General features: G+C 27.9%; 6 protein-coding genes across 6 annotated transcripts; 3 read left to right on the plus strand and 3 right to left on the minus strand.

The window, feature by feature from the left end:
- Positions 1-1,950: 1,950 nt before the first annotated feature.
- Positions 1,951-6,207, plus strand: PmUG01_10042700 (DEAD/DEAH box helicase, putative; the record flags this gene model as incomplete). The annotated part of the gene is made up of 6 exons (XM_029005631.1): positions 1,951-3,803; positions 4,072-4,360; positions 4,557-4,628; positions 4,758-5,087; positions 5,417-5,590; positions 5,908-6,207. The coding sequence occupies 6 exons, from the start codon at positions 1,951-1,953 to the stop codon at positions 6,205-6,207; spliced, it is 3,018 nt and encodes a 1,005-aa protein (XP_028862201.1).
- Positions 6,208-8,953: 2,746 nt separating this feature from the next.
- Positions 8,954-11,713, plus strand: PmUG01_10042800 (conserved Plasmodium protein, unknown function; the record flags this gene model as incomplete). The annotated part of the gene is made up of 1 exon (XM_029005632.1): positions 8,954-11,713. The coding sequence occupies one exon, from the start codon at positions 8,954-8,956 to the stop codon at positions 11,711-11,713; it is 2,760 nt and encodes a 919-aa protein (XP_028862202.1).
- A 2,727-nt stretch (positions 11,714-14,440) lies between these two features.
- Positions 14,441-15,464, plus strand: PmUG01_10042900 (protein phosphatase inhibitor 3, putative; the record flags this gene model as incomplete). Its single annotated transcript, XM_029005634.1, has 4 exons — positions 14,441-14,624; positions 14,961-15,041; positions 15,159-15,204; positions 15,437-15,464. 4 exons carry the CDS (start codon positions 14,441-14,443, stop codon positions 15,462-15,464), a joined length of 339 nt encoding a protein of 112 aa, XP_028862203.1.
- An 878-nt stretch (positions 15,465-16,342) lies between these two features.
- Positions 16,343-18,721, minus strand: PmUG01_10043000 (conserved Plasmodium protein, unknown function; the record flags this gene model as incomplete). The annotated part of the gene is made up of 3 exons (XM_029005635.1): positions 16,343-17,313; positions 17,816-18,070; positions 18,595-18,721. The coding sequence occupies 3 exons, from the start codon at positions 18,719-18,721 to the stop codon at positions 16,343-16,345; spliced, it is 1,353 nt and encodes a 450-aa protein (XP_028862204.1).
- Positions 18,722-19,495: 774 nt separating this feature from the next.
- Positions 19,496-23,316, minus strand: PmUG01_10043100 (conserved Plasmodium protein, unknown function; the record flags this gene model as incomplete). The annotated part of the gene is made up of 5 exons (XM_029005636.1): positions 19,496-19,738; positions 20,582-21,621; positions 22,287-22,479; positions 22,701-22,975; positions 23,247-23,316. The coding sequence occupies 5 exons, from the start codon at positions 23,314-23,316 to the stop codon at positions 19,496-19,498; spliced, it is 1,821 nt and encodes a 606-aa protein (XP_028862205.1).
- A 753-nt stretch (positions 23,317-24,069) lies between these two features.
- Positions 24,070-26,978, minus strand: RimM (ribosome maturation factor RimM, putative; the record flags this gene model as incomplete). The annotated part of the gene is made up of 2 exons (XM_029005637.1): positions 24,070-24,178; positions 24,805-26,978. The coding sequence occupies 2 exons, from the start codon at positions 26,976-26,978 to the stop codon at positions 24,070-24,072; spliced, it is 2,283 nt and encodes a 760-aa protein (XP_028862206.1).
- Between the last annotated feature and the right edge of the window lie 208 nt (positions 26,979-27,186).

Here is a 27,186-nt window from a genome sequence, read left to right on the forward strand (position 1 = left end):
AAGAGTCAAAGGATGCAGAAGAAGGCATCGTTTGTAGTTCGTTCATTATATATCTTTATATTGTGTACTTTATTTCATTATATTTTATCTATATATGTTATCTATATATTTTATCTATATATTTTATCTATATATTTTATCTATATATTTTACCTTTTGATTCTTTTCTGCAATATGATTTAATTTATGTCAATCTAATATATAATTTTAAATGATTTAATTTTATCTAACGTATTTTACTCTTTTGATGCAGTCCCTTCAGGTACCTTTCGAAAAATACGAAATACTTCTGTCATTAGATGATATAATAATTGCGGAGGGGCAAAAAAAAAAAAATTAAAAAAAAAATTTCTTTCATTTTACAGTTTTTATGAATGTTCAATATGCATCATTTTAACCTGACCTTTTACACTTAATAATTTTTTTTTTTTTTTTTTTTTTTTTTTTTTTTTTAAGTTGAAAACAAAATGACAAAAATTCGATATTGCTAAGATGACCAAGTGTCATGTATTATATATATATATATATATATATATATATATGTATATATGTATATATGTATATATATATATATGTGGATATATGTATATGTACATGTACATGTACATGTACATGTATATATACGTTTATGTGTAGAATGTGTATGTATACATATATGCATTGGGATATGTACATATGTGTACACATGCTGGAATAGCAAGTGATGTTTTCAATTTTTATTTTTTTTCTCTTCATTTTGATAAAATAATACACTTTACGAAAATAGTCAGCATGTATATTTTTTTTTTTTTTTTTTTTACTTTTTTATAAAATTATGTATATTGTTAAAAGGCGTAGATAACAATATAATCACTAGAAGTGAGTTTTTAAAAATTCGTGTTTGTAAGAAGTTTATATATGTGGGTGAAAGATATACATATTGAATATACGTACGTGTACTCACATAAACGTATTAAATGAATGTTTGTACGAGTGTATGTTTGAGTAAGTATGCAGGTATATAAGTATGAATATGTTCGTATATGAGTACATATATATATATATATATATGGATGTGCATAATGTATATACATTTGCATATTGCGTATACGCATTCATATGACATATACGCATACATATCTCATATACGTATACATATCTCATATACGCATACATATCTCATATACGCATACATATCTCATATACGCATACATATCTCATATACGCATACATATCTCATATACGCATACATATCTCATATACGTATAGATTCTTTTAACAAACTTCGATAACTACTTAATGACAATTTCTCAAAAGCGCTAGTGCAAATAAAATGGGGGAAAATTATATTTTATGAACAAAATCAGGTAAATGAGTGAAGAAAAAAAAAAAAAAAAAAAAAAAGTTTATCATTCAATCAAATAAAATATTTAGTAACATTATTAATTTAATTAAATATAAAAGTATTTACGGAACAATAATTGTAGTGTGGAAGTCAGTAAAAGGGAAAATGAAAAGTACTGTATTTGTGAATACATTTCTTTTCGAAGAAAGTACAAATAGTTTTAGTGTCGAAGAAAGCTAAATTTTATAAGTGCTTCCGTATTTTATATAACTAAAGTGGTAGGAAGTGTGTTAGGAATTGATACAAGTATTAAGAAGCTTCATAAATAGCACCAGTAGGTAAAGACTGTAATTAACCGAAAGTGCGAAAATAAGCAATAGAGATCTTTACAACTTCATCATGAAAAAACAACTTTGCAAATATATCAGCAAGTGAGTTTTTCCTCATTTGTGCGTTGACTTTTTTTTTTTTTTTTTTTTTTTTTTTTTTTTTACGTACACAATTATGATATAATAAGATAAGTGTGATATATCTAAATATATATATATATATATATATCCATATACATACATATATTATAATCATAGTGGAAGCATTTTTTTTTTCTTTTTTATTAATCGAAAATAATGAGTGAAAATAAAGAAGGAATTGAAAAAAGTGCTATAAATAGGTACGATCTTGATAAGAACGATTGTAATGAAATAGTTGATAATAACGAAAATTTTAAAAATTATAAGGATCTGAATAATGGTGTAATTACATTTGAACATGATACAAGTCATCTTAACGAAGGTAATTGTGATAGTGCATATTTAAATGATAGTATTGGTAAAGATAATGAAAATTGTTCATTAAACGATGTGATAAATAAATATCTGATGACCCTCGAGAATAAAGAAAAGAATAATGGAGAAGAGGGAGATTATCAAAACTATGTCGAATGCGCATTCAATTGTGCTGTTTATGCGAGTGATGTGAGTAACGCTAACCATGGGAATGGTGTGAATATACATGTTGACGAAAGCGTTTATAGTTGGGAAAATATTTCAAATAATCCTAATAATTGTAATATTTCTAATAATCCTAATAATTGTAATATTTCAAATAATCCTAATAATTGTAATATTCCTAATAATCCTAATAATTGTAATATTTCTAATATTTCTAATATTTCTAATATTCCTAATATTTCTAATATTTCTAATATTCCTAATGATGAATATTATATGAACAATTTTTACGCTAATAATGATGAGGGAAACTATTGGGCTCATTGGGACAGCAGTAACATGCCCACCCAGAAAAACCTTGCCAACAATTACGGAAGCATAAATGACAATGATAATGATGTGAAGGACAATTATAGTGGCCTGAATGATAATTATAGGAATTACAGTAGTAGTAATAGGAATATTAATGATAAAAATAATAGTAACATTAATAATAATTGTAGCCCTAGTGATAACGTTCCTTTTACGCACCCTGTTGGCGCAAATGACGGGAAGTGCAAAAATTATTCTAAAGACCCCTATAATATATCAATTGGAAATATGGAAAATACGAATAACTACAGGGATTTCATGAAGATAAGAAATAACTCGATTGAGAAGTACTCATCATATACCTCTGCTATCTCAAATAGTAACAACAATAATGGAAAGCGATTATTTTTTTCGAAAAATGCTCAAGGTCGTCCATGCAGTAACAATAGTAGTAACAATAATAATATTAATAGTACTGATAGAATTAGTAGTTTACATAATGAAACTGATAACTATCGAAGGTTACCATATGTGAGCCATAATAATTACGTATATAATATTAATAATAATAAAAAGAATAATAGTAAAAATGATAACAGTAATAGTTATAGCAATAAAAATGGCAGTGATAACACACATCAGATGGAAATGGCGTATGATGAAAAAAGAAAATATTCATATGAAAGAAAAAAAAATTTATATAAAAGTAATTATGAATATAAAACTAAGGAGAATGTCCATTTTTCACCCACAGAGAACAAACATGATTATCTGAGGTACAAGAAGTACGAAAGTAAATGGGATAATCAAGGTGATTGTACGAATGTTAAGAACTTTGATGATAAGATGTATATGCAATATGATGATAGGCAGCATATGCAATATGATGATAAGCGGCATATGCAATATGATGATAGGCGGCATATGCAATATGATGATAGGCGGCATGTGCAATATGATGATAGGCGGCATATGCAATATAGTGATGAGAGGCATACACATTATAATGAGGGGCAAACTGATCGACACGATAATATGATATTAAACAAATATGCTGATAACAGATTTATCCAGTATGATGAAAAAAGCATGAATAAAGTAGACAAAAAATACGAATGCAATATATTCGATGATGAATGTTATTTTGTTCAATGTAGAAGTTATGGAAAGGAAAAAATTGTAATTCCTAGTCCGTTAAGCAGCTTAGAAGACTTAAGGTAATATATGCTTCCATACGAAATGACTCATACATGTACATGCCATATGTGGGAATAACGTTATATATGTGTAGAAAACTGTTCATAAATATATGTTTATATGTGTCTTTATATGTCTATATATGTATATATATATATTATATGAATATGCTTGTGCCACTCCTTGTGCGTAATTCTTCCCATCCTTTTTCCCGTTTTACTTGTTCTCCGTACACTATGTACATATTTGCCGTATTCATCTTTATTTTCTTTTTTTTTTTTTTAAAAGCACATTATGTGGAGATATTTTATATAAAAATATTTGTATGAAGGGGTACAACCAAATGACTACTGTTCAGAAATATTCAATACCGATAATAAAAAAAAAAATGAACCTTATTGCTTCTTCACAAACAGGAAGTGGAAAAACCTTTTCTTTTCTATGTCCTATAATTTCAAATCTTAAAAAAGATAATGAAATTCTTCGGCCTCATTTTCCTGGAGCATATGCATGCATTTCTCCGTTGTGTCTGGTCCTCTGTCCAACAAGGGAGCTGGTTATTCAAATACAAAAGGAGGTAAATTTTTTTTTTTTTTTTTTAATTTGCAAAATTGTCATTTTTTGGCTAGCCGTTAAGAAGAGAACTATAATAAGGCGTAGAATTATTTTATTGCTGAATCATAATATTATGGATGGGGAAAAAAAAAAAAAATGCACACATATGTATATATATATGTATGTATATATAGGATTAAATATTTGTGCTTTTTTAGGTAAATAGTCTAACAAAAGGCATGGACATTGTGTGTATGGCCTTTTACGGGGGGGAAACGATGAAAGACCAGGTATTTTTATTTTATTTTTTTTTTTATTGCATGTTCATGTGGTTATGAATATATGTATGTGGGTATACATGTGTACATATTAATGTGTGTAAACATAAAAAAATGAGAATGTTCCTTATTTCCAAGTAGATAGTACAAATAAATGAAAGGCAAGCCGAAATAATAGTATCAACCCCAGGGAGGTTACTAGACTTACTAAACAATTGCAAAGTTAGTCTTTCTTTTATTAAATATTTAATTTTTGACGAAGCTGATGAAATGATATCTCTTGGTTTGAAAAATCAGATGGATGAAATAATTTTTCAAAAGGATTTATGCCCAAGTGAAACAAGGCAAACCATATTTTTCACTGCTACCTTGTCTGATAATTTGAGAGATGATATTGAAAAGTTTATAGCTACCCCTTATATTTATTTAAATATAAAACAAAAAAAGGATGTTAAAAATTCCATCAAGCAGGTAGGACTGTGTGCAGATGATTATTTTAGGAACATGCTCAGTGAGATGTACCTACACCTGCGCTCACGTAATATATATGCGCATGTTTGTACGAATGTGTGTCTGTATTATTTGCATTTACGTATATATAATGCTGAAAGAAAGTATTTATTTTTTTTATTTTATTCTTTTATTTTTTTCGTTTGTTGTTATTGTTATTGTTATTGTTATTATTTTCTTTTCTTTTCTTTTTTTTCTTTGCTTTTCTTTTCTTTTTTTTTTTTTTTTTTTCTTTTTTTTTCCCGTTTTATCGATGATTTTCCCCATTTGACGTGCCCGCCTTTTCGCAGATTGTCAAATACGTACCGGTGAAATCAAAGTTGAATGAACTTTTTCGAGACATTCGAACCTTACAAGGTCAGGCGATAATATTTGTGGAATTGAGAACTTCTATTAATCACATCTTTAACTTTTTGAAGTCGAAAGGCTTTAACGTGAACTATTTACATGGGAAGATGAATCAGGTGAAGCGCGATTTATGCATGCACGAGTGTATATGTAAGCATGTGTGTGTATGTATGCATATATATATATATATATATATATATATATATATTTAAGAGAAACGTGGTACCATTAAATATTGCTTGCATGTTATGTCCTTAACTATATTCTTACGTATTTCAATTTATTTCCCCCACTGAAAATGTCAACATGTGGGCTGTGTTTGCATGGGCAAGGACGTTTCGTAATGCATGTTACATAATCTTAATGAGGGATAACATTTGCATGTATACTCACCTTTGCTCATACCACTATTTGCGTGTATAAATCGCTGCAGGCTCGGAGGGAATTAGTTTTTGAAAAGTTTAGGAACAAATCTTTTCAAATATTAATAGCTACATCCATAGCAGCAAGAGGCTTAGATTTCCCAGATCTCGAATTAGTAATAAATTATGATTTGCCTTCCGAATTTGAACAATACATGCACAGGATAGGAAGAACAGGGAGAATTGGAAAAACAGGAATAGCAATAAATTACTTTAATAGTTCAAACAAGAAAATAATTGACAAGCTAATTGAACATTTAAAGAAACACGATCAAATAGTTCCTAATTGGCTTCTTAATTTTAATAAGTGACAAGTATGAAAACGTATGTGCCTTTTTTTTCTTTTTTATATTTACATACATTTTAGAGGGGGAAAAAAAACCACGTCTGATTACGTACCATGTGCAAAAGTGTTAGCAGTAGCAGTTGTAATGAAGGGCGGAACGAATGAAGGAGTTCACGTCAAGTACCACCCATAGTATACATACACATATGTATAAGCATATTTGCACACATATGTATAAGCATATATATACGCATATATGTATATGGCTATGTATACAGATATGCATACATAATGCAGATTTTAAAGAGCGTAAGCCCACTTTCTCCGCAAAAAGGACGTACTTTCCTTTTACATATATACTTTTAGATTTTATATTACTTTATTTTATTTTTTATTATTATTATTATTTTTTTTTTTTTTTTTTGTTTTGTTTTGTTTTATTCCCTACGGGTTAAATTTTTTCTTTTAATTTTGAAACAGAATTAATGGGTCTAATTATCCTCAGTGTGTATATATTAGTATGTTTATATATGTATGTACATAAATGTATGTATGTATGCCCTATTTTTTCCTTTTCATTTTTTTTGTTTTGTTTTAATGTCAACCACATGTTTAGTGCGTTTCTTTCATACGTTGCTATTAATTAAAAAAAGATGTACTCTGAAAATATGTAACATGTATATTTACGTTATATATATAGAAAGACATATGTGTACTTTACATTTTCTTATATCTTCGTGCAAGTGATACATATTGTTTTTAAATCTTTTATCTCAAAATTTTTGGATACGTACATATTTCCATTCGTATATATGTATATGTACTTAGTTCATATACCTGTACATGTACATATAATCGTATGTGCTCATATATGGTGTGTATATATATGCAATATGTAGCATCATACTCCTTTGATGGTACATACAAACATATATACACAAATGTACATTTATGCACAGCCTTCCATATTCTTTTAAACTTCAATTTCAGAATAAAAAGTTTATATGTTAAAATTTTTAAAAATTTTTCCCCAAATTTTTTAATCTTTTTTTAAATGCATTTTTTATCGCATTTTAAGTGCAATTTTTTCCCTTTTCTCTTTTCGTATGTTTTCTTTTTTTTTTTCCTTTTTCTCCTTTCCTTTTGCTATTTCGTTTTTGCTATTTCGTTTTTGCTATTTCGTTTTTGCTATTTCGTTTTTGCTATTTCGTTTTTGCTATTTCGTTTTTGCTATTTCGTTTTTGCTTATTCGTTTTTGCTTTTTTCGTTTTTGCTATTTCGTTTTTGCTATTTCGTTTTTGCTTTTTCGTTTTTGCTTTTTCGTTTTTGCTTTTTCGTTTTGCTTTTTCGTTTTTGCTTTTTCGTTTTTGCTTTTCGTTTTTGCTTTTTCGTTTTTGCTTTTTCGTTTTTGCTTTTTCGTTTTTGCTTTTTCGTTTTTGCTTTTTCGTTTTTGCTTTTTCGTTTTTGCTTTTTCTATTTTCCTATATTTTTTCTCTTTTCTCTTAAAGATTAACTGTTAAAAATATCCTTCTTAATTAATTTGTAAATTTTATAGTATACTTATTCCTCAGTTATCCATTCTTCGCTCTTCTTCTTTTATCTATATGTAAGGTACGATATATATGTATAATGAAATGACCTATGTCCTGTTTGTTTTTTGACTTTTTTTTTTTTTTTTTTTCATATGCCGTTGTTAAAAAAACAAGAATTCTTTTTTTTCTTTTTGTTTTTTATATACATACATATATATGAAGCTACAAATAATATTTTTTTTTTGTAGCTATGTAATGTGGGGTATTTATTATTTTATATTTTTTTATTTTTTTTCATATTGTACCATATTATATGGCCGAACATTTTGAAATTCAAAAAAACACAAACCGCATAAAAATATATAACTATATATTCTTCTTATTTTGTTATGTAAATGTGAGAGGGGATTTTTTTGCGTTTTAATATATATCATCAGTATGTTTTAATATACATTTTATTTTTTATTTTTATTTTTTATATTTATTTTTTATATTTATTTTTTATTTTATTATTTTTTTTTTTCCCATTCGCTTTTATTCCTAGCTCTTTTTTTACGTATTTTTGTTCCTTATTCGCTTTTCAGCTGTATCGAAAACTATTTATTTATTTTTTTTTATTTGAAAAAATCATTCCAGCTGCAAAATATAAAAATAGATGTTTACAAATAAATCGAAACGTTTGTAATGTATTTGGATAACTGCTCAATTAGTAGTAATAAATATTAAGTTCAGCATATACTTATGTATGTATGTATGTATATATGTATGTATGTATATATGTATGTATGTATATATGTATGTATGCACATGTATGTAAATATTTATATGAAAATATTTTTATATTTTGAAGCGGAGAACATGATAAACATTACATTTTTATGTATAAGCATTGTTGTTACCTTTTTTGTTTTCTTCTAATTGTGTTTGTAAAATTTGCACAAGCAGAGCAGAATAAGCAATTCTTAGTAGTACATACGGCTCTGATAAGTCCGCATAAGCATCTGTATATATCATATATGCGTACAGGTAAACAGGTGTTTATATAAGCATATATAAATATATATATATATTTATATATATATATATGAATTTGCATATTCACATTTGTATACGTACAATATACGCAATTCTCGAAGTATAATATATATGTACACATATATATATATATATATACATATATATATATATATATATTCGTACACATTCGAACGCGCTATCCCCTCGTGAGTGCCCCAAAAAATGCTGAATGAGGACAGCATAGAGGTTGATCTAGTGAAAATAGAAAATGAGCTAAAGAAAAACCAAGACGATATTGAAAAAAAAAAAAAAAAAAAAGTGCAATTTTCTGATAAAAATGAAACCATATATTATGAAAAAGATGAAAATGAAAATAATTATTTTAATTTTGCCTTAAACAATTTTAATTATTTTGAATGTTTTTACAATGAAATGTATAACATTGATTTTAATGAAGGGGAATATAAAAATGAAGATACAATTTTAAATGTAGAAGACAGAACTGCAGCTTACGATAATAATGATGAACCTTTTGAAAACAGTAAGGAGGCTGATGAGGACTATAAGGAAGGGGAGCAGTCAAAAAAACAATTAGGAAAAAAGGGTATGAATGATAGCACCAGTGCTGATGATATTGGTAACAACAACAGCAGCAACAACAGCAGTAATGGTGTGAAAGACTATGTAACTAAAAGAGAAAGATTTAATCAAACGTTCAATGAGGACTGTTCCTTCGAAATTGACGATATACAAAAAGCATTAATAAATGCGGAGGAGCGAACGACAAACTATAGTAAAGATTATTTCGGATATGATATTGAGCCATTTAATATGAAAAATGAATTAAAAGAAGGATATATAGACAAACATGGTAATTACATTTATAATGATTATGATTATGAGGATGTTGAAGAGGCATGGTTAAAAGCAGTAGATGAAGAGGATCCATTTACGACATTTTCCAATCATAAATTAAAGTCAAAAATACATAATGCAGCTATGTCCACGATTGGTGATAATAACAGTAACGGCAGTGGTAACCGTAACTGTAATAGTAGAACTAATATCAGTAGTAATGGCAGTAGTAATGGCAGTAGTAATATAAGTAGTAATAGCAGTAGTAATATCAGTAGTAATAGCAGTAGTAATATCAGTAGTAATAGCAGTAGTAATATCAGTAGTAATAGCAGTAGTAATATCAGTAGTAATAGCAGTAGTAATATCAGTAGTAATAGCAGTAGTAATAATTTAAATAATTATATGCGCACTGTGAATATATACGATGCGCTATACTCTCTGTCCTGTTTATTAATTGACAAAGAGACACCAATTAAAGCGATGATAAGATATAAGAATGATTTAAAATTATGTAAAAATTATTTAAACGAGTGTAAACTGAAATTACAGAAATTTAATTCTTTTGTTACATCAGATGCAGAAAAGTCTACATTGCTTGACGACCATACGGTTGTAATTGATGGTCAGTCATTTAACGATATGCATTCAGATAGACCTCCCTCAAATTATGGAGGACAAAATAAAAGAAATATATTGCAAGTTAATATTAAAAGGAGCAGGAGGTGGAAGAAGGACTACTCTGATAGTGGGGGGAAGAGGCAAAATACTCAGGACAACAACCTCGAGGGGGATGATATTAATGAACAACATGAGGAGGAAGTAAAGGTGGACAAGGTGAAGGTAGATAACACGAATGAAGTGAATGGGAAGGAGGACCGAGCAGATGATGAGAAACACGATGAAGAGCAAATGGTGGGGAAGCCCCCACCAAGGGAAGATGTCAAAGAGGAGAAGGTGAAGGATAAAGAAGTGAAGCAAGAACTGAAAGAGGAGGATTCTAACGAGGCAACTGCTAATGAGACAACTACTAACGAGGCAACTGCTAATGAGACAACTACTAACGAGGCAACTGCTAACGAGGCAACTGCTAACGAGGCAACTGCTAACGAGGCAACTGCTAACGAGGCAACTGCTAACGAGGCAACTGCTAATGAGACAACTACTAACGAGGCAACTGCTAATGAGACAACTACTAACGAGGCAACTGCTAATGAGACAACTACTAACGAGGCAACTGCTAATGAGACAACTACTAACGAGGCAACTGCTAATGAGACAACTACTAACGAGGCAACTACTAACGAGGCAACTACTAACGAGGCAACTACTAACGAGGCAACTGCAAATGAGGAAAATATTAACGAAGTTATCAAAGTGAACATTGACACATGCTGGGAGTCGATGAATGGTGAAGAATGCATAACTACTAATAAAGAAGAAAATGAGACAGGAGTATTGGATGATGAAAAATTAAAAGAATTGCAAAAATTAGAAGAGGCATATCAAAAGATAACTCTCGATTACAAAACAATAGAAAGACGGTTTAACAATTTAATTGATTTAACACAAAAATTAACGAATGAATATAAGAATGTGTACTTTTTAACAAAAAATGAATTTGAATCCTTATGTAAAAAATTAGAACAATACAAGGAAAATATAGAAATACAATGGCAATTTAAATGGAATTGTGATAGTAACAATAATATTTATGGTCCTTATAATTATTATGATATATATAATTTCATATCAGTTGGAATTGTATCTGCAGTAAATCCTATACAACTAAGAAGAATAAATAATGAAAACAAAGTTATAGAAAACATTTGGCAAATGTATGATGCTGTTAACTACTTAACTTTTGTTAGTAATGAAAATATTAAGAAAAAAAGAAAACTTGATGAAACCCACATTTTTGATTATGCAGAGGATGGAAATGAGAAAGGAGAAGAAAATGATGATGATGATAATGATGATAATTCTGTAGATGACAATTATGAAATAAAAAAAAAAAGAAGGAAAAAAAAAAAGGGGTTAATTCAAATATCCAAAAAAAAGGAAAAATTGCAAGATGAGGAGGACAGTGATGATAATGAAGATGATTATGAAAGTTACGAAATTTGATCATATATATATATGTGTATGTATATATGTGTACATGTATATTTATAGCTATATATATGCATTTATATACAAGAAATAGGAAAAGATATATGTTTTTATCCCCCTTTTAGCATTTGATGTGTAGGAGGTTGGTTTGGGGATTTTTACGTAATTTGAGTATTCGGATAGATTGCAGATATTTGAATTTGTAAAAACAGGTAAAAAAAAAAAAATATAATAAAAATAATATTAAAATTAATAATAGTAGTAATAGGAATGGTAATAATAATGATAATCGTATTGGTATTAGTAATGGTAGTAATTAAACTGCAAAGAAATGTTACAGCATCAATTTAAAATTAAAATAAGCGAAGATGCAAATGTAGTTTGAGCTCAGAACAAATAAAAATTCTCCTGAACTGTTAAGCTGAAATTTTAATTGATTCGTTTAATGTCCCCTTTTTTTCTTTTTCTTCTTTTTTTTTTTTTAATTATTTACCAAATATTCTTTTTGTTTTTAAGACTATTTTAATTGGCGCATATATATATATATAATGCACCGGTTGGCATTTGCTTTACAGTTATATGTAAGAATTTAATTTTACAAAATGTAATTACTTTCAAATGGATATTTGAGGCCAGATGAGAAGGAAATATAGAAAATTATAAGTTGCACCAAGGTATTCATAAAATTCCCATTACGCATGTACAACCATCATGTACGTATTGTATGTATGCCATCGTATGTGTGCCACTGTATATGTGGCATACGAGTTGTCATATGTATATGATCTTCATATTGTGGTACAAAAAAAAAAAAAAAAAAATGAGAAGAATATGTGTTATTATGCAAGATGAGAACAACATAGTTTAATAAATAATTGCACAAATGCATATTTGTAAAGGCTTTAAAATACTAAAGGCATAATAAATAAATGATTATATTTTATTTCATGAACACCTGAGATAATATTTTTATTAGTGGAACTTAACACAATGTTGTAAGAGGTGTCCCATGATGTGTGTAGGTTAACACACACACACACACGCGCGCAGACACATATGTATATATACGCGTGCATATATACATATATATAAATATATAGATATAGATATGATTGTAATAAGTTGCAACCACTTAAATAAAATATAACATATTTTAATTTTTCATAAACCCTTTGCAATCCTTCATTTATTATGATGATAGTACATTGACCTCATTCCATCCTATTTCGTTTTACTTCATTTAATTTCGTTTTACTTCATTTAATTTCGTTTTACTTCATTCAATTTCGTTTTACTTCATTCAACTTCGTTTTACTTCATTCAATTTCGTTTTACTTCATTCAATTTCGTTATACTTTTTGATTTTACTTTATTATATTATATCTTTTTTTTTGTTATTTTTTCCATTTCTCACCACTTATTTGTAATATATGCAACATAAGCATGTTATGAAAATTTATATTAAGATAAAAATATGACATATGTTTAAACACGTATATAATATGTAAAAATGTACATGTATACGTGTTTATACATTCATACATTTTTCTACATATATACGCTTTACATTATTATTATTATGAACTGTTCATACAATTTTAATAAAGTTACTTTTTTTTTTTTTTTTTTTTTTTTTTTTCATAATTTAAAAATATACAGTGAAAATAAAAACATAAATTAAGGAATTATTCAACAAGTTTTTTTTTCTTCTCATTTTACAGATATTATTTTTCTCAGTGTACTTTTTACATATACTTAATATATATAAGAATATGCATATGTATATTTATATATATATATATATATATTATACGCATTAACCATGTATATGTAAAAAGTTGAAAAATAATATTCATAAAATAACCATTTTTTTATCGAATTTTTTTTTTTTTTTTTCTGAACATGATATAAAAAAAAAAAAAAAAAAGGAAAAAGAAAAATGGCTGATTGACAATATGTTTATCGAAAAGCAAAAAAAAAAAAAAAAAAATTATGAATTCTGAACATAGTAATATTTATTAAAAAGCTTAAAATCCATCTCCTTTAAAATAAAATTACGCGTAGAGATTACTATAAAAAAGAAGCGTAAATATATGTGCAAGTAATTATGTATCAATTGTATGTATATATATAACTGTGCATATATACAGAAGTATATTTTTTTTTAATTGGAACATGTACAAAATGTGATAACATATAAATTCTATTTTTCCAAAAAATGATGTTTTTTTAATACATTGGAAGAAATAAATATTTTTTGCTTTTTATAAAATTATAAAAAGAGGGTATTACCTGCTCTTAATTTTTTTTTCCTCATTTACATTTGAAAAAATGAGAAATATTATTGTCACTCATTAAATGTATGTATTATATATACATATTTGACTGTTAAATATTATTATATATCTATTTGTAAATTTGTTTATATTTTTTTCATTTCCATTTTCATGCACCACATAGCGAAAGGAGGAGTGTATAGTATTAATAAGACTGTTAAAGTTGTTGGTTACCATTTTTCATTTAATTCTTTTTATCGTATTGTATTCCTTTTCCGTGCTTCTCTAATGAAGTTTATTTGATGGCATTTTTAGCTGCATATAAATATACATATATGTTATCTATATTTGTATATGTGTACATGTTTGCATTTACGAATTTGTACATATATACATATTATACATATATATATACATATTATACATATATATATATATAAAGTGCATATACGTACATATTTCTATAATGTCTCATGTTCACTCGTCATCAACAACGACGACTACGTATGTTCAAGAAACCAATACGAGGAATGACCAAAATGGAAATCAAAACACAATCGTACGAATTTTAAAGTTATCACCTCAAAAAATGGTTAGGTGGGATGATAGCACTGTGGATAATGAAAATGCGCAAAAGAAGTCATCAAAAGGTAAGTTTATAAAGATGGTCAAAAAGAGAAATAGGAAAGAGAAAGAGATATAAAAAAGTGATAGAGAATGAGAATGTAAATTAAGAGTGACGAGTAGAAAAAAGGTAGTTACATGGAGAGAAAGAAATATAAAATGTTATGTACATGCAAAAATTGCACAAATAACATGAAAATTCTTGCATTTAAAGTGTATGCACAAATGCGATATTCGAAGAGGCATTTTGTATTTATTATTTACCATTTAGTGCTTATGTACTTATGTACTCATGTACGCATGTATAGTATCTGTACACATAATTATTTTCCGCTTTTTTTTCAAACACATCGTCAAAATAGTATGTTGTATATACCACAAGCCAAAAAACTTTGGTGAAAGTTCGGACTCCGACTCGGACTCATTTTCATCCAGCAGTGAAAGTAAACATTTTAAAAGAGAAAGGAAAAAAAAAAAATGAAAAATGAAAAAAAGAAGTACAATTTTAATGTAAAAATTTGCCCATATATATATAAATGACGTTTGTCCATTTATACCAGGGGAGTGTAAGTCTTTTCCAAAAAACGAGAACAAAAAGGATGAGCGGTAAAATTTTTTATTTTTTTTTACACGCTCTGAGCTCAATATGTGTGTAAATGTACAAATATATGTACATGTATATAATATGGACTTATAGATAATATGCCTATTTCGGTTTTATATGTAACTGTGTCATATGGTCATACAAAAATTGTAATAAAATATTTTTTGTTATTTACACTGTTTGCTACATAAAATTTTTGAATTTTTTTTTTTTTTTTTTTTTCAAATATAATAGGACCGAAGAAGAAGGGATAAAGAAATAGGCAATTGGATCCTTCGATATATAACATTCAACTTTGTTATGACTCTTATTTTTTTTTTTTTCCCCTAAGCATATTTGTAACTCTCAAAATTTTACTATTACTCATTATTTATTCGTTCTCTTGTTTATTTCTATTTTTTAATGTATATGTTTTTTTCTTATTATAATTAATTATTTAAAAAAGAAGCGATAAATTAAAAATTTTTAGCGCCCAAGAAAAAGTGTTCACCTATACACGGATTTCTACATATATGTATGTATGTTTATGTGTATGCGTATATATGAGTGTGGCTGTATAGGCATGTGTATACTTATGCGCTATTAACACGCATAACAAATTCCCATTGCAGTTTCCATTTTTTGAATACGCAAAGTAGTGTTAAGCTATTTTGTGTTTATAATTTTTTTACGTTTTACAGTTCATTGCTGTAAATAATAATAATAATAGTTACCCTTATTATTATTACTATTATTATTATTATTACTATTATTATTATTATTACTATTATTATTATTATTATTATCATTATTACTATTTATTATCATTATTACTATTTATTATCATTAGTACTATTAATTATCATTAGTACTATTTATTATATTATTTTTTTTTTTATTTTATCTTTTATTTTATTTTAATTTTCAAAGTGGAAATTCATTTGTGTATATATAATAAGAACAAAAAATGAAAACAGTTTTATAATAAGAATATTTTTAAAATTATTTTTTGTAAATTTTAAAAAAGACTCAAGGGGGAGAATGCAAGCGAAATGGAGGCAGTGTCCGCACTGTCGTTGTCCCTCCTTATACAAAAAAAAAAAAAGGGCAAATGAATAAACTAGTGAACGAAGGAGTGAAGTTAAGAGCGGGTTTACCCTCCTATGCATCCCACTTGTAATGGTCAGCGATGGTTAAGTACAAGGTGCGGTTGTTGTTGGTAGAATCATCATCAGCATAATCATTATCATTATCGTATTGACCACCATAATCAGCATCAAACGCGGCAGCCGCAGAAACCTTATGATCATTTTGGGCGTTTCTTTTCTTTTTTTTCTTTTTTTTCCTTTTCTCCTGAACATCAACTAACTCGTTTCCGTATTCATAAAACAGCTGTATCCAAATACGATGAGTAATATGATGTCCACAATTAACCAAATATTCTGTTTTTTTAAAAATACAGCTCCCTTTATATTTGTTAAGAACAAGCATCATACATTTAATATACTCCAAAAGAAGCAAGGAAAGAAACTGAGTAGACTTTCTAAAGTAACATACACTCCACATGAGTTCATCATCAATAATAGTTAATCGTTTATAATATTCTTGAACAAAATCAACCATAGTAATATTTTCTGTTTTGTATTGTTTAATTCCTTGTATTTCATTCGTAGGTATACATGTATGAGGTAAAGGATTAGTATGATTACAACATGATATAAGATTTTCATTAAAGTAATCTAAACTAATAAAAATAGTACTTTCCATTGAATCTTTTGTAATAGCACAAAAACTTTTATTCTTTTCTAGTTCTTTTAATACTAAAGGGTATAATGTTCTATCTATTGGTTTAAGTTTTCCACTTTTAAAAAAAAAATAATCAATTACATTTTTCCAGTAATGTATATTAGTTTTTATTTCTTGATCTTTAAAAGATAAGGAATATAAAATTTTTCGAAGATATAAACTTACTATTTCGTTGTCAATTTTGGAACACTCCTTAAATTTCATCAACGTTTTACAGTCCACAAAATTGAATACATAACTTATTATATTGTGCTTTACAAACATGTTTTTATCATTCCTTTGGAATAATTTCTTGTGAAGGTGGCAATTCTCTTTCGGGGGATCACCTGAAAGGAGGAAACGCGTCATCGGCGCATCCATGTAGAGACATACATACATACATACATACATACATATATACATATATACATACATATATACATACTTACATACATACATACTTACATACATACATACTTACATACATACATACTTACATACATACATACTTACATACATACATACTTACATACATACATACTTACATACATACATACATACTTACATACATACATACATACATACATACATACATACTTACATACATACATACATAATACATACATACATACATACATACATACTTACATACATACATATATACATACATACATGTATATGGATGTATATATATGTATATAATGTATATGGGAGTACATAAATGCACATATGTATGTAAATATGTGCATATATATGTGTATATGGATGTACGCACATACTGTGTTGTACACGCGCAAACATGCTCATGCACTATATTTGCTCTTTTTCTGCGTATCTACTAGTGTTTACTCATAATTTCCTTAAGGTACACGTCTATGTACTCATCGGAACGCCTGGGAAATATACCTTTAACTATATCCTTGATTTCATTTAAACATCTTTCCCTTTCTTCTTTCTCTTCTTGGAACGATTTCCTACTAGCTTTCGAGTATTTATTTTTTGGAACAGCTTTATCTTCTTCGCTTTTTGCTCTCAATATTAGGTTAATGTATGTAGCTTTTGATTCTATGAAGGCATACAGCTTTTTGTAAAACTTGCCCTCCTCTATATATTCGTTAAAATAGGCAAAAAAAAAAAAAAAAAAAGGAAAAAGGACAATAATGGAGCGCAAAATGTTTAGAAGCAGGAGGGAGGCACTGAACGGATAATCATAGGGATAAGTGGTTATGGATATATTTATACGGTTGTGTACACGGGGATAAGTGCATAGAGATATATGCATACATACGGATATATAAACAGATATATACACATATACATACATGTATACGCATATATGGACGTACGTATGCCCTTTGCAATGAATGCTCTTGAACAGATATGCTTCTTTCATTTTTTATTATTCCATTTTTATTTTTTCCAAACGCATATATATACATTATATGTGTAGCATAATTTACAGCTCTCATCATTTATATTTTATTACTTATATTTTATCGTATACTTTTTATCATTTATTTTTTATCATTTATTTTTTATCATTTATTTTTTATCATTTATTTTTTATTATTTATTTTTTATAATTTATTTTTTATAATTTATTTTTTATTATTTATTGGTGTATATACTATTTACTGTTGGAGGGGACGTTTCCTCTTCATCATCATCACTCTGACTGAATAAAATATTTGTCCAGCTTTTTCTTTGGATCTTTTCATACTCATTTGACTGTAATCCTAACCGAATATTACTCATTTTGTTAGATGCATGAAAAAGAAGCACACGGGAGTGTACGATATGGTGGAGTAGTTATGGTGGAGTAGTCAGATATGGTAAGGTACCTTTAACTTATTTAAGTGCAGTATAATATAGCAAATGGACAAAATTTCGCGCATAGAATTTTATGTCCTTCTAATCGCTTTATCATAAAACATTCAAAAGTCTATGGCGGTATGAGAGGTATCACTAAAACTCCACGTTCTAGCACTTATGTTTGGGCATTTTTGCAAAATTTTACAAAATTTTGCACATTTCCATTCGGAATATGCGAATATGAAAGAGAACGGAAATATCGTTACAGTATGGCAGAGTGGTAACGTTAAAAAATAAAAAAAAAAATCAGAACAATAATTATAACAGAAATTAAAATAAAAATGAAAGCTAAAGTTAAAATTAAAGGCGAAGGTGAGGGAGAGGGTAAAGGTAAATGTGAAAAGAAAAGTTAAAACAGAAATGAAGTATAAAATATACGTTTTAAAAAATTTTAACAAAGCACAAAATGAGCAATTATACATAGCATAAAGTAAATGCCCATATGCGCAGCAAAATAAGAAAGAAAAAAAATTAATTTAAAAAAAATTAAGTAAATATACATGTGCCAATAATTTTGTGTAAGACACATATATCAAGATGTATGAAATTTTTGAAATTGGGAAATAAATCAAAGTTACTACACCATTTGAATTTTTGCCGTAAAAACTTAACTAAAATATTTACCTCAATTTTAGTCGTAAAAAGGAATAAAGAAAATTATATCTTGAGGGGGGCGATACTTGGCTCAATGGATATCCTTTTGTTTGTCAGTTCATCTGCTTTAACATCAACCATATTTTTTTTTGTATTTTTCTTTTTTTTATATAAGAAATAACAAATAATCAAACTCACAGTAGTAGGTATAAAAATACATAAGTACAATGTGTACAGTCCTTTGTACCCTACTAAGCACATATCACACTCATCGCTTTGTTCAAACTTGTCAAATTTGATAATGGCCTGGAAAAAAGAAAAAAAATATATAATAACACCTAAGAAGTATCCAAAATATGCGCAAGTTGGTGAAGGGGTCGTTGTATATGTAACAGAACAAGGATATAGCGGATCGGCGGAAAAATAAAACAAAATAAATACAAAAATGAATAAATGAATGAATATATAAATGAATAAATGAATGAATAATTAAATGCATAAATGAATGAATATATAAATGAATAAATGAATGAATAAATGAATGAATAAATGAATGAATAAATGAATGAATAAATGAATGAATAAATGAATGAATAAATGAATGAATAAATGAATGAATAAATGAATGAATGAATGAATAAATGAATGAATAAATGAATGAATAAATGAATGAATAAATGAATGAATGAATGAATGAATAAATGAATGAATAAATGAATGAATAAATGAATGAATAAATGAATGAATAAATGAATGAATAAATGAATGAATAAATGAATGAATAAATGAATAAATAAATGAATGAATAAATGAATGAATAAATGAATGAATAAATGAATACATAAATGAATACATAAATGAATACATAAATGAATATATAAATAAAGCAGTAGTGCTATTCAATTCATCCGCTTAAAATTATCATGTGAATTAACGAGAGACCACATATTTGAGACAAAAAATAAATCAGTGAAAAAACTGAGGAAACATAAAACAAGCAATAGATAACAGATAAGATGCACTTCACGTTAGTCAAAAATAGCGCAGAATCGTCATCGTTATCATCGTTGTTACTGTTCCTTATACGGATACTACTATTGTTACTGTTCCTGTAACTTTTGTTTATATTTATTTTTTTGATCCACTTACGTTTCTCTCGAACAGCAGCACCACCTGGTAGAGCTGCTGAGGATTGTTGAGGATCCTTTCGGCAATGACCCCCGACCTAATGTGGTTATGATCTTCTGCCTTTTCAATCGATAAATAGATTAACTTTTGGTTCGGTTTTAACCATTCACGAATTTTGAAAAGGATATAGGAACTAAGACCACGAGAAAAGAAACCTTGAAAAATGGGAGCTTGAGATTTTTGATTATAAATACAAGAACCTATTACTTTTATTCTTTGTTTATTTAATTCTTTATTAGTTAAGAATATATCATTTGAAAAAATAGAATTATACATTTTTTCTAAAAGATCTTCTATATTAAGCGTAGTATCAATTAATAATATAAGACTTAAAGTTATATCTTCTTCTGTTGTTTTATATAATGAGCTGTCTATATTAGTGGAATATAAAAAATTGAAATTTATATCGGATGCGGTAGGAGATATAGGTTTATAAACTTGATGCATTATTATTTTATATATAATGTCTGCGTCAAAATAGTAAGGTGTTTTAGTATTATTCTTAGCATCATTTTTAATATTATACTGTTTAAATACAGTAATCATAATTATGCCTTCATTAACTTGTAACTCCTTTTTATATACACTCTCTATTAAAGAGTAAAATGATTTTTCTCTATTATAACTTTTCGATTTATATATTCCTTTTTCAGTCTTTACATATATAGGTACTACTTGTATATAATTGTAATAATATAATCTTTCTTCGTCCATTTCGTAAAAAAAAATTTTCTTAAATAACAAAAATAAATCTTTTATCAACATATTCCCGTATTTATTTTTTAAATATATTTCATCATGCAGTGACAGAATATTGTCTTCATTCAGTGAAACAAAATCAAAAGACTCTTTTACTTTTAAAAACATTCTTACCTCTTTCTTGTATATATCTGTAATATTTATGTTGTGTTCACATATTAACGATATGAAAATGTGTAAACAATTTAGCGTCTTCCGAAGAAGGTGCTTCATTTCATCTGTGTAGGTTTTTGCTGATATTTCTGTGGGTGTGTGAGGGGGGAGTTACAATTGGGGCAAAATGGCGGGTCGACCTCGTAGGGCAAAAAAAAAAATAATAAATATAATATAACAAATAAAGTATAACAAATAAAGTGTAACAAATAAAGTGTAACAAATAAAGTGTAACAAATAAAGTGTAACAAATAAAGGGTAACAAATAAAGTGTAACAAATAAAGGATAACAAATAAAGTGTAACAAATAAAGTGTAACAAATAAAGGTAACAAATAAAGTGTAACAAATAAAGTGTAACAAATAAAGGATAACAAATAAAGTGTAACAAATAAAGTGTAACAAATAAAGGATAACAAATAAAGTGTAACAAATAAAGTGTAACAAATAAAGGATAACAAATAAAGTGTAACAAATAAAGTGTAACAAATAAAGGATAACAAATAAAGTGTAACAAATAAAGGATAACAAAAAAAAGATAACAAAAAAAAGATAACAAAAAAAGTATAATAAATAAATAAAGAAAAACTGATGTCATATTGTTATGTTTGACCCCCCTTCTCAGGTTGTTGCTGAGAATATTCGACATAAAAAGTTGTGAAGTTAGTTTATTGCACGTGCATTATGAGTGCATGATTATTCTGTTCTGTTTCGCATTGCTTCGCTACAATTTGCTTTATTTTTTCTTTTTGCACCTAGCTTCTCTAGGAGGAAAGGAACTATGACTAAATACATGCTGACCTCCTCAACGGCAAAAATGGGATCATCACAAATGTTTAGAGTTAGATCTACCATGTTACTAAATCTGGGGTCAGCTAGCTTCAGTTCGTTAAACATTTCCATGAGTCCTATGCTGTAATTTCTCATGTGCGTTTCTATTTCCTCAATCTGCAAGAGGGCAAAACAAAAAATATCACTGCCAACTGGTATGAAATGGCAGCACGGAGATGCCCAAGTGAGCACACACATATACATGTGCATATTATTTATATATATATACAAATAGATGTGTATGTATATCTATATATTAGTATATATATCTATATATGCGTATACGCATGCGCATATCCATGAGAACACCCTTATACGCATTTTCTTTTCTTTCTCACGGAAGATATCAACGAGTCGAAAAGGTGGAACTCGAAGAAGATCCACAAATTTCGATTATCCTTTTGCTCCTTCAGACGTAATAAATTATTTTTTATGATAAATATTTCGCGTTCATATTTTTCGTCTTCATAAGATTCAAACACTTGTTGTGTTAATGTACACCTCAGGGCATTATATAAATAAAAAAAAGAAAAATTTGTAAAATTTTTGTTGTCCTCTATCACATGCCCCTTTTTCATTAGGTTGTTTATCGTATCCATGGAGAGCAGCTCGCCTTCAAAGATGAAACACAAAAATATAAGGCACTGTGCGAATGCAGATATAGCAAATAGGCTCACATATGCAAATTGGGAAAAATTACAAGGTTCATTATTCATAACAACATTTTATCCTATTGTACCATCGCCCAAGTGCAATATTCATAACACGTTCATAATATAATATAAAAATTTGGCTCATTTTTTTTTTTTTTTCGAGAGATTTTGTAATTATTTTGAGACTACTTTGTATATATTTTGCATGTACTTTGCTACTATTTTTCGTACCATTGTTTATTCGATTGAAGAGGAAGACACAAAGGAACACTACGACGAACACTAAGTGATAATTTTTCATCTTTAGCAACTAACATCATTCTTCGAAATAAAGAAGCAGGTCTAGGAATATTCTGTCAAGTGTACATACTTACACACTTACAGACTTATATAATTATATGCTTATATGCTTATTTATATATGTGTGTATAAATATATGCGCCAATTTTGGCTTATTGAAAAAATTCGAATTAAAATAAAATAAAACATGACAAAATAAAACATGACAAAATAAAGCATGAAAAAATAAATCATAACTAAATCCAGAACAGATCTAATTTTTTACTGTTTATAAAAGGGAAAACTCATAAATATATAAAAAAATGCATGAAGTAAAATACATGATTAAGGGAAGTAAAAAATAAAAAAAATAAAAAAAACAAAAAAAAAAAATAGTCGCATGTTACACCGTTTTGTGAACAAAATGCAGAAGAGGAAAGAAAAAAAAAAAATGTTATAAGAGCTTGCTCAATTTTGTTCTATTTTACTTTATTATATTATATTTTTTTTTTTTTTTCTTTTTTGTTTGTACTACAACATATTACATGTTACAAAAACAAACTGTAACTATGGGTTGTTTATGAGAGTACTGCAAAAAATATTGTTTAGCTTGAAGTGCCTATAATATGTACATGCTTAATTTTAATGATACGGAAATGGTGCATTTTTGAGATAGTCTTTTTTTTTTTTTTTTTTTTGAAGGCTTCTCCTCCTTACAAAAATGTAGACAAACTAATAATAAAAACATGTAGGCAGGTGATTCCATATGTCGTAGCTACTTTTGTTTGTCCAATAGAAAAACAGTAGATATGTTTAAGTAAATTTTCTTCATCTCGTAGTTTACAGATCTTATAGTTCTTTCCTTTACAATTGGGACGAAGAAGCTGAGGGGGGGAGAGAAAAAAAAAAGGAAAAAAAAAAAAAAATTAAATATAATAAGGCTAATTAAATATAATAAGGCTAATTAAATATAATAAGGCTAATTAAATATAATAAGGCTAATTAAATATAATAAGGCTAATTAAATATAATAAGGCTAAATTAAATAAAATAAGGCCAAGTTTATTAAAATATGGCTAAATTAAATAAAATAAGGCCAAGTTTATTAAAATATGGCCAAGTTTATTAAAATATGGCCAAATTAAATAAAATTAAAGCCAATTTTAATAAAGTATGGACAAATTATATAAAACGAAGCAAAATGTACAAATGAACGAACGAGAGAGAGTCGAACGAGGTAAATCAAAAATTGTTCATATAAGTGATGACAGACTGTATAAGAAAAAGTAGACGGAATAAACTATATGCTTACAATACAGACATTATGATCTATGCAAGTGTTTGTACTATAAAACGCGTAAATGATTAGTGTGTGTGCACAAAGAGTTAGTCCTCACGTGCTGACTGTTATGCAGAATTCTGGGCCAACTATTGGGTCAACTATTTTCAACATTTTCCCCTCTTCTTTCTCGCTTTTTTTTTTTTTTTTTTTTTTTTTTCTTCTTCTTACTAGTCAACGTTTTTAACCCTTTTGGCATCTTTCTGTGTGACTTCGTAAATTTTCTCTTTGTCATTACCCAACTGGGACGCATTGTACAACATCTCTTCATCCGTTTGAAAGTGAGTACTTTCGTGCTTACTCGCATCCGATACATTATCATAAATATCATCGCAAAATTCACATTTGTATATTTTTTTATAAGAGCAACCATCAAAGTTGTCTAACGAATCGTAGTAATTTTTGTCGTCCTTTATTCGTTCACTCGGGTCGTTACTCTCTGTATCACAGCTTCTGTCTTCGTGCTGGTAAAGATCAAAATTTTTCCGATTAATCAACACTCTGATGGGGTTGAGGTTCTTGGTCGGATGGATATCAGTCGAGTTGTTGGTCATACTGCTGGACATAGTGCTAGACATACTGTTGGACGTATTACTAGCCATACTGCTGACCGAGACAGGTGCGACATTCACCTTTGAAGCATTTATGATATGAAAAACCCTTTGTAAAGGAATATTCTTGTTGAGCTGGATTTTTATAAGATCATCTGAAATTTCTTGCATCGATTTACGACATATATAGTCATACTTCGATAAGAAGGTAAAAACTTTTCCAATACATGTATTAGTGAAATCATTAAAAATATAAATGTCAAAATTTAGTAAATCTGTAGATATGTATTGATTTTCTTCAATATCCGGAAAATTTCTTTTATCATCACATATTAAACAATTTTTTAATTTCAGTCCATCTGTTCTGGAATTAATATCTTCCAGTTTAATATAAAGAAAACCTACTTTTAACGATTCTTTTATATCAACTATTTTAATTGGTAATGGATTTGGATTATTATTAATAATAAGGTATCGATAGCAATTCTTTTTAAATCTTATATCATTAAAGGTTGTAAAACTTACTACTTTTAACCACCCTAAGAGTCCATGTACCCCTACTATCTCTCCTATAACTGTATATTCACTCATAATTGATATTTTGCTATTTCCTTCTGATCTCTTATCCTTTCCTTGTTGCTTTATTTGACATGTAGTATTAGGTTCTACAATATTCCCTTTTATTTGTATACCCTTCTTGTCTTTTTCGTGTAATAAATCTAAATCATTTGATCTGTTCCTATCAGAATAATAATTTCTGTATAATAAATCTGGAAGACTAACAGTTGCTTCATCTAAACTCTTTTTTATATCATACCTTATCAATTCTTCTTTCGATTCTGTATACGATTTTCTAGTTTCGCTATTTATAAAATCGTCAAAAGAATGATTTTCTTCCTTCCCTGGTGTATAGTTGTAACTTTTTTTTTCCTTCATATAACCAGCCTTCGAATATTTGCTTCTTTTGTAATACTTTGTTTCGGTTAAGAAGTGCCTTGTACTTGTCCCTTCGGAGTCATCATAGTAATTCTCATTATTATCGCCATTCTCATTATCATTATCATTATGATGGTCATTCTCATTATTATCGCCATTCTCATTATCAGCATTACTACCATCATCATCATCATCGTTACTTTCGATTCTTCCTGTTTCGCTTTTTTCTCCCGTTTCGTTCCTTTTACTCACGTCAGTTCTTTCCTTTTCATCACTAAAACGGTTTAGCGGCTTTATATTGATATTATTTTGTGAACCCTCTTTTTCTTGACTGTACAAAGGGAAAGCCTCATATTTCTTTATATTTTTTCTTATATTATAAAATGCATTTTTAGTTTGTCTTTTCTTTTCCTTTACAACATTTTTCAATGATATGAAGTGAAGTATATTTTTCCTTCTTCTACCACTACGTTTATTGCATTCATTGCAGTTATTGCATTCATTGTAGTTGTTTAGGCAAAAATAATTTTTTTGTCTAGGTAATATTTTTTTAAAAAATACTACTCCTACATGTGAAATGTGAGGGAACGCTTTCCTTCTCTTTCTATAACATATATTTAAAAGAGGTACATATTTATTTGATGACGATGCACTTCTTTGTATGCTAGTGGTCCATGTTAAGCCGAGGAGGAAGTGCTTATATAGAGAAAGAAAGGTTATAAACAGTATTATCCTTCTCAATTTTGTGAAGCGTCGTACGAAGGATTGTGTGTATCGTTGTGTGTAGAGTTGCGTGTGGTGTTGAGTGTACTGTTTTGTGTACCGTTTTGAATAGATTTTCGAGATGCATTTTTTCATTTATATATGACAGATTGTAAAAGAAAAATGAAATCTTTTAATTCCTGGGGAGAGAACGATGGAAAAAGTAAAGCTATTCATAATTTGCATACTGCTATGTTCACATGTTTGCATGTTATCGTGTTAACGTATCTTTTCGTGCGCCCCAATTTTTTTATTTTCTCGCCCACCTTAGTTACAATACTGTATTATTGCACTAGCGCACTAC

Source organism: Plasmodium malariae (genome assembly GCF_900090045.1).
Source record: "Plasmodium malariae genome assembly, chromosome: 10".
NCBI lineage: Eukaryota > Apicomplexa > Aconoidasida > Haemosporida > Plasmodiidae > Plasmodium > Plasmodium malariae.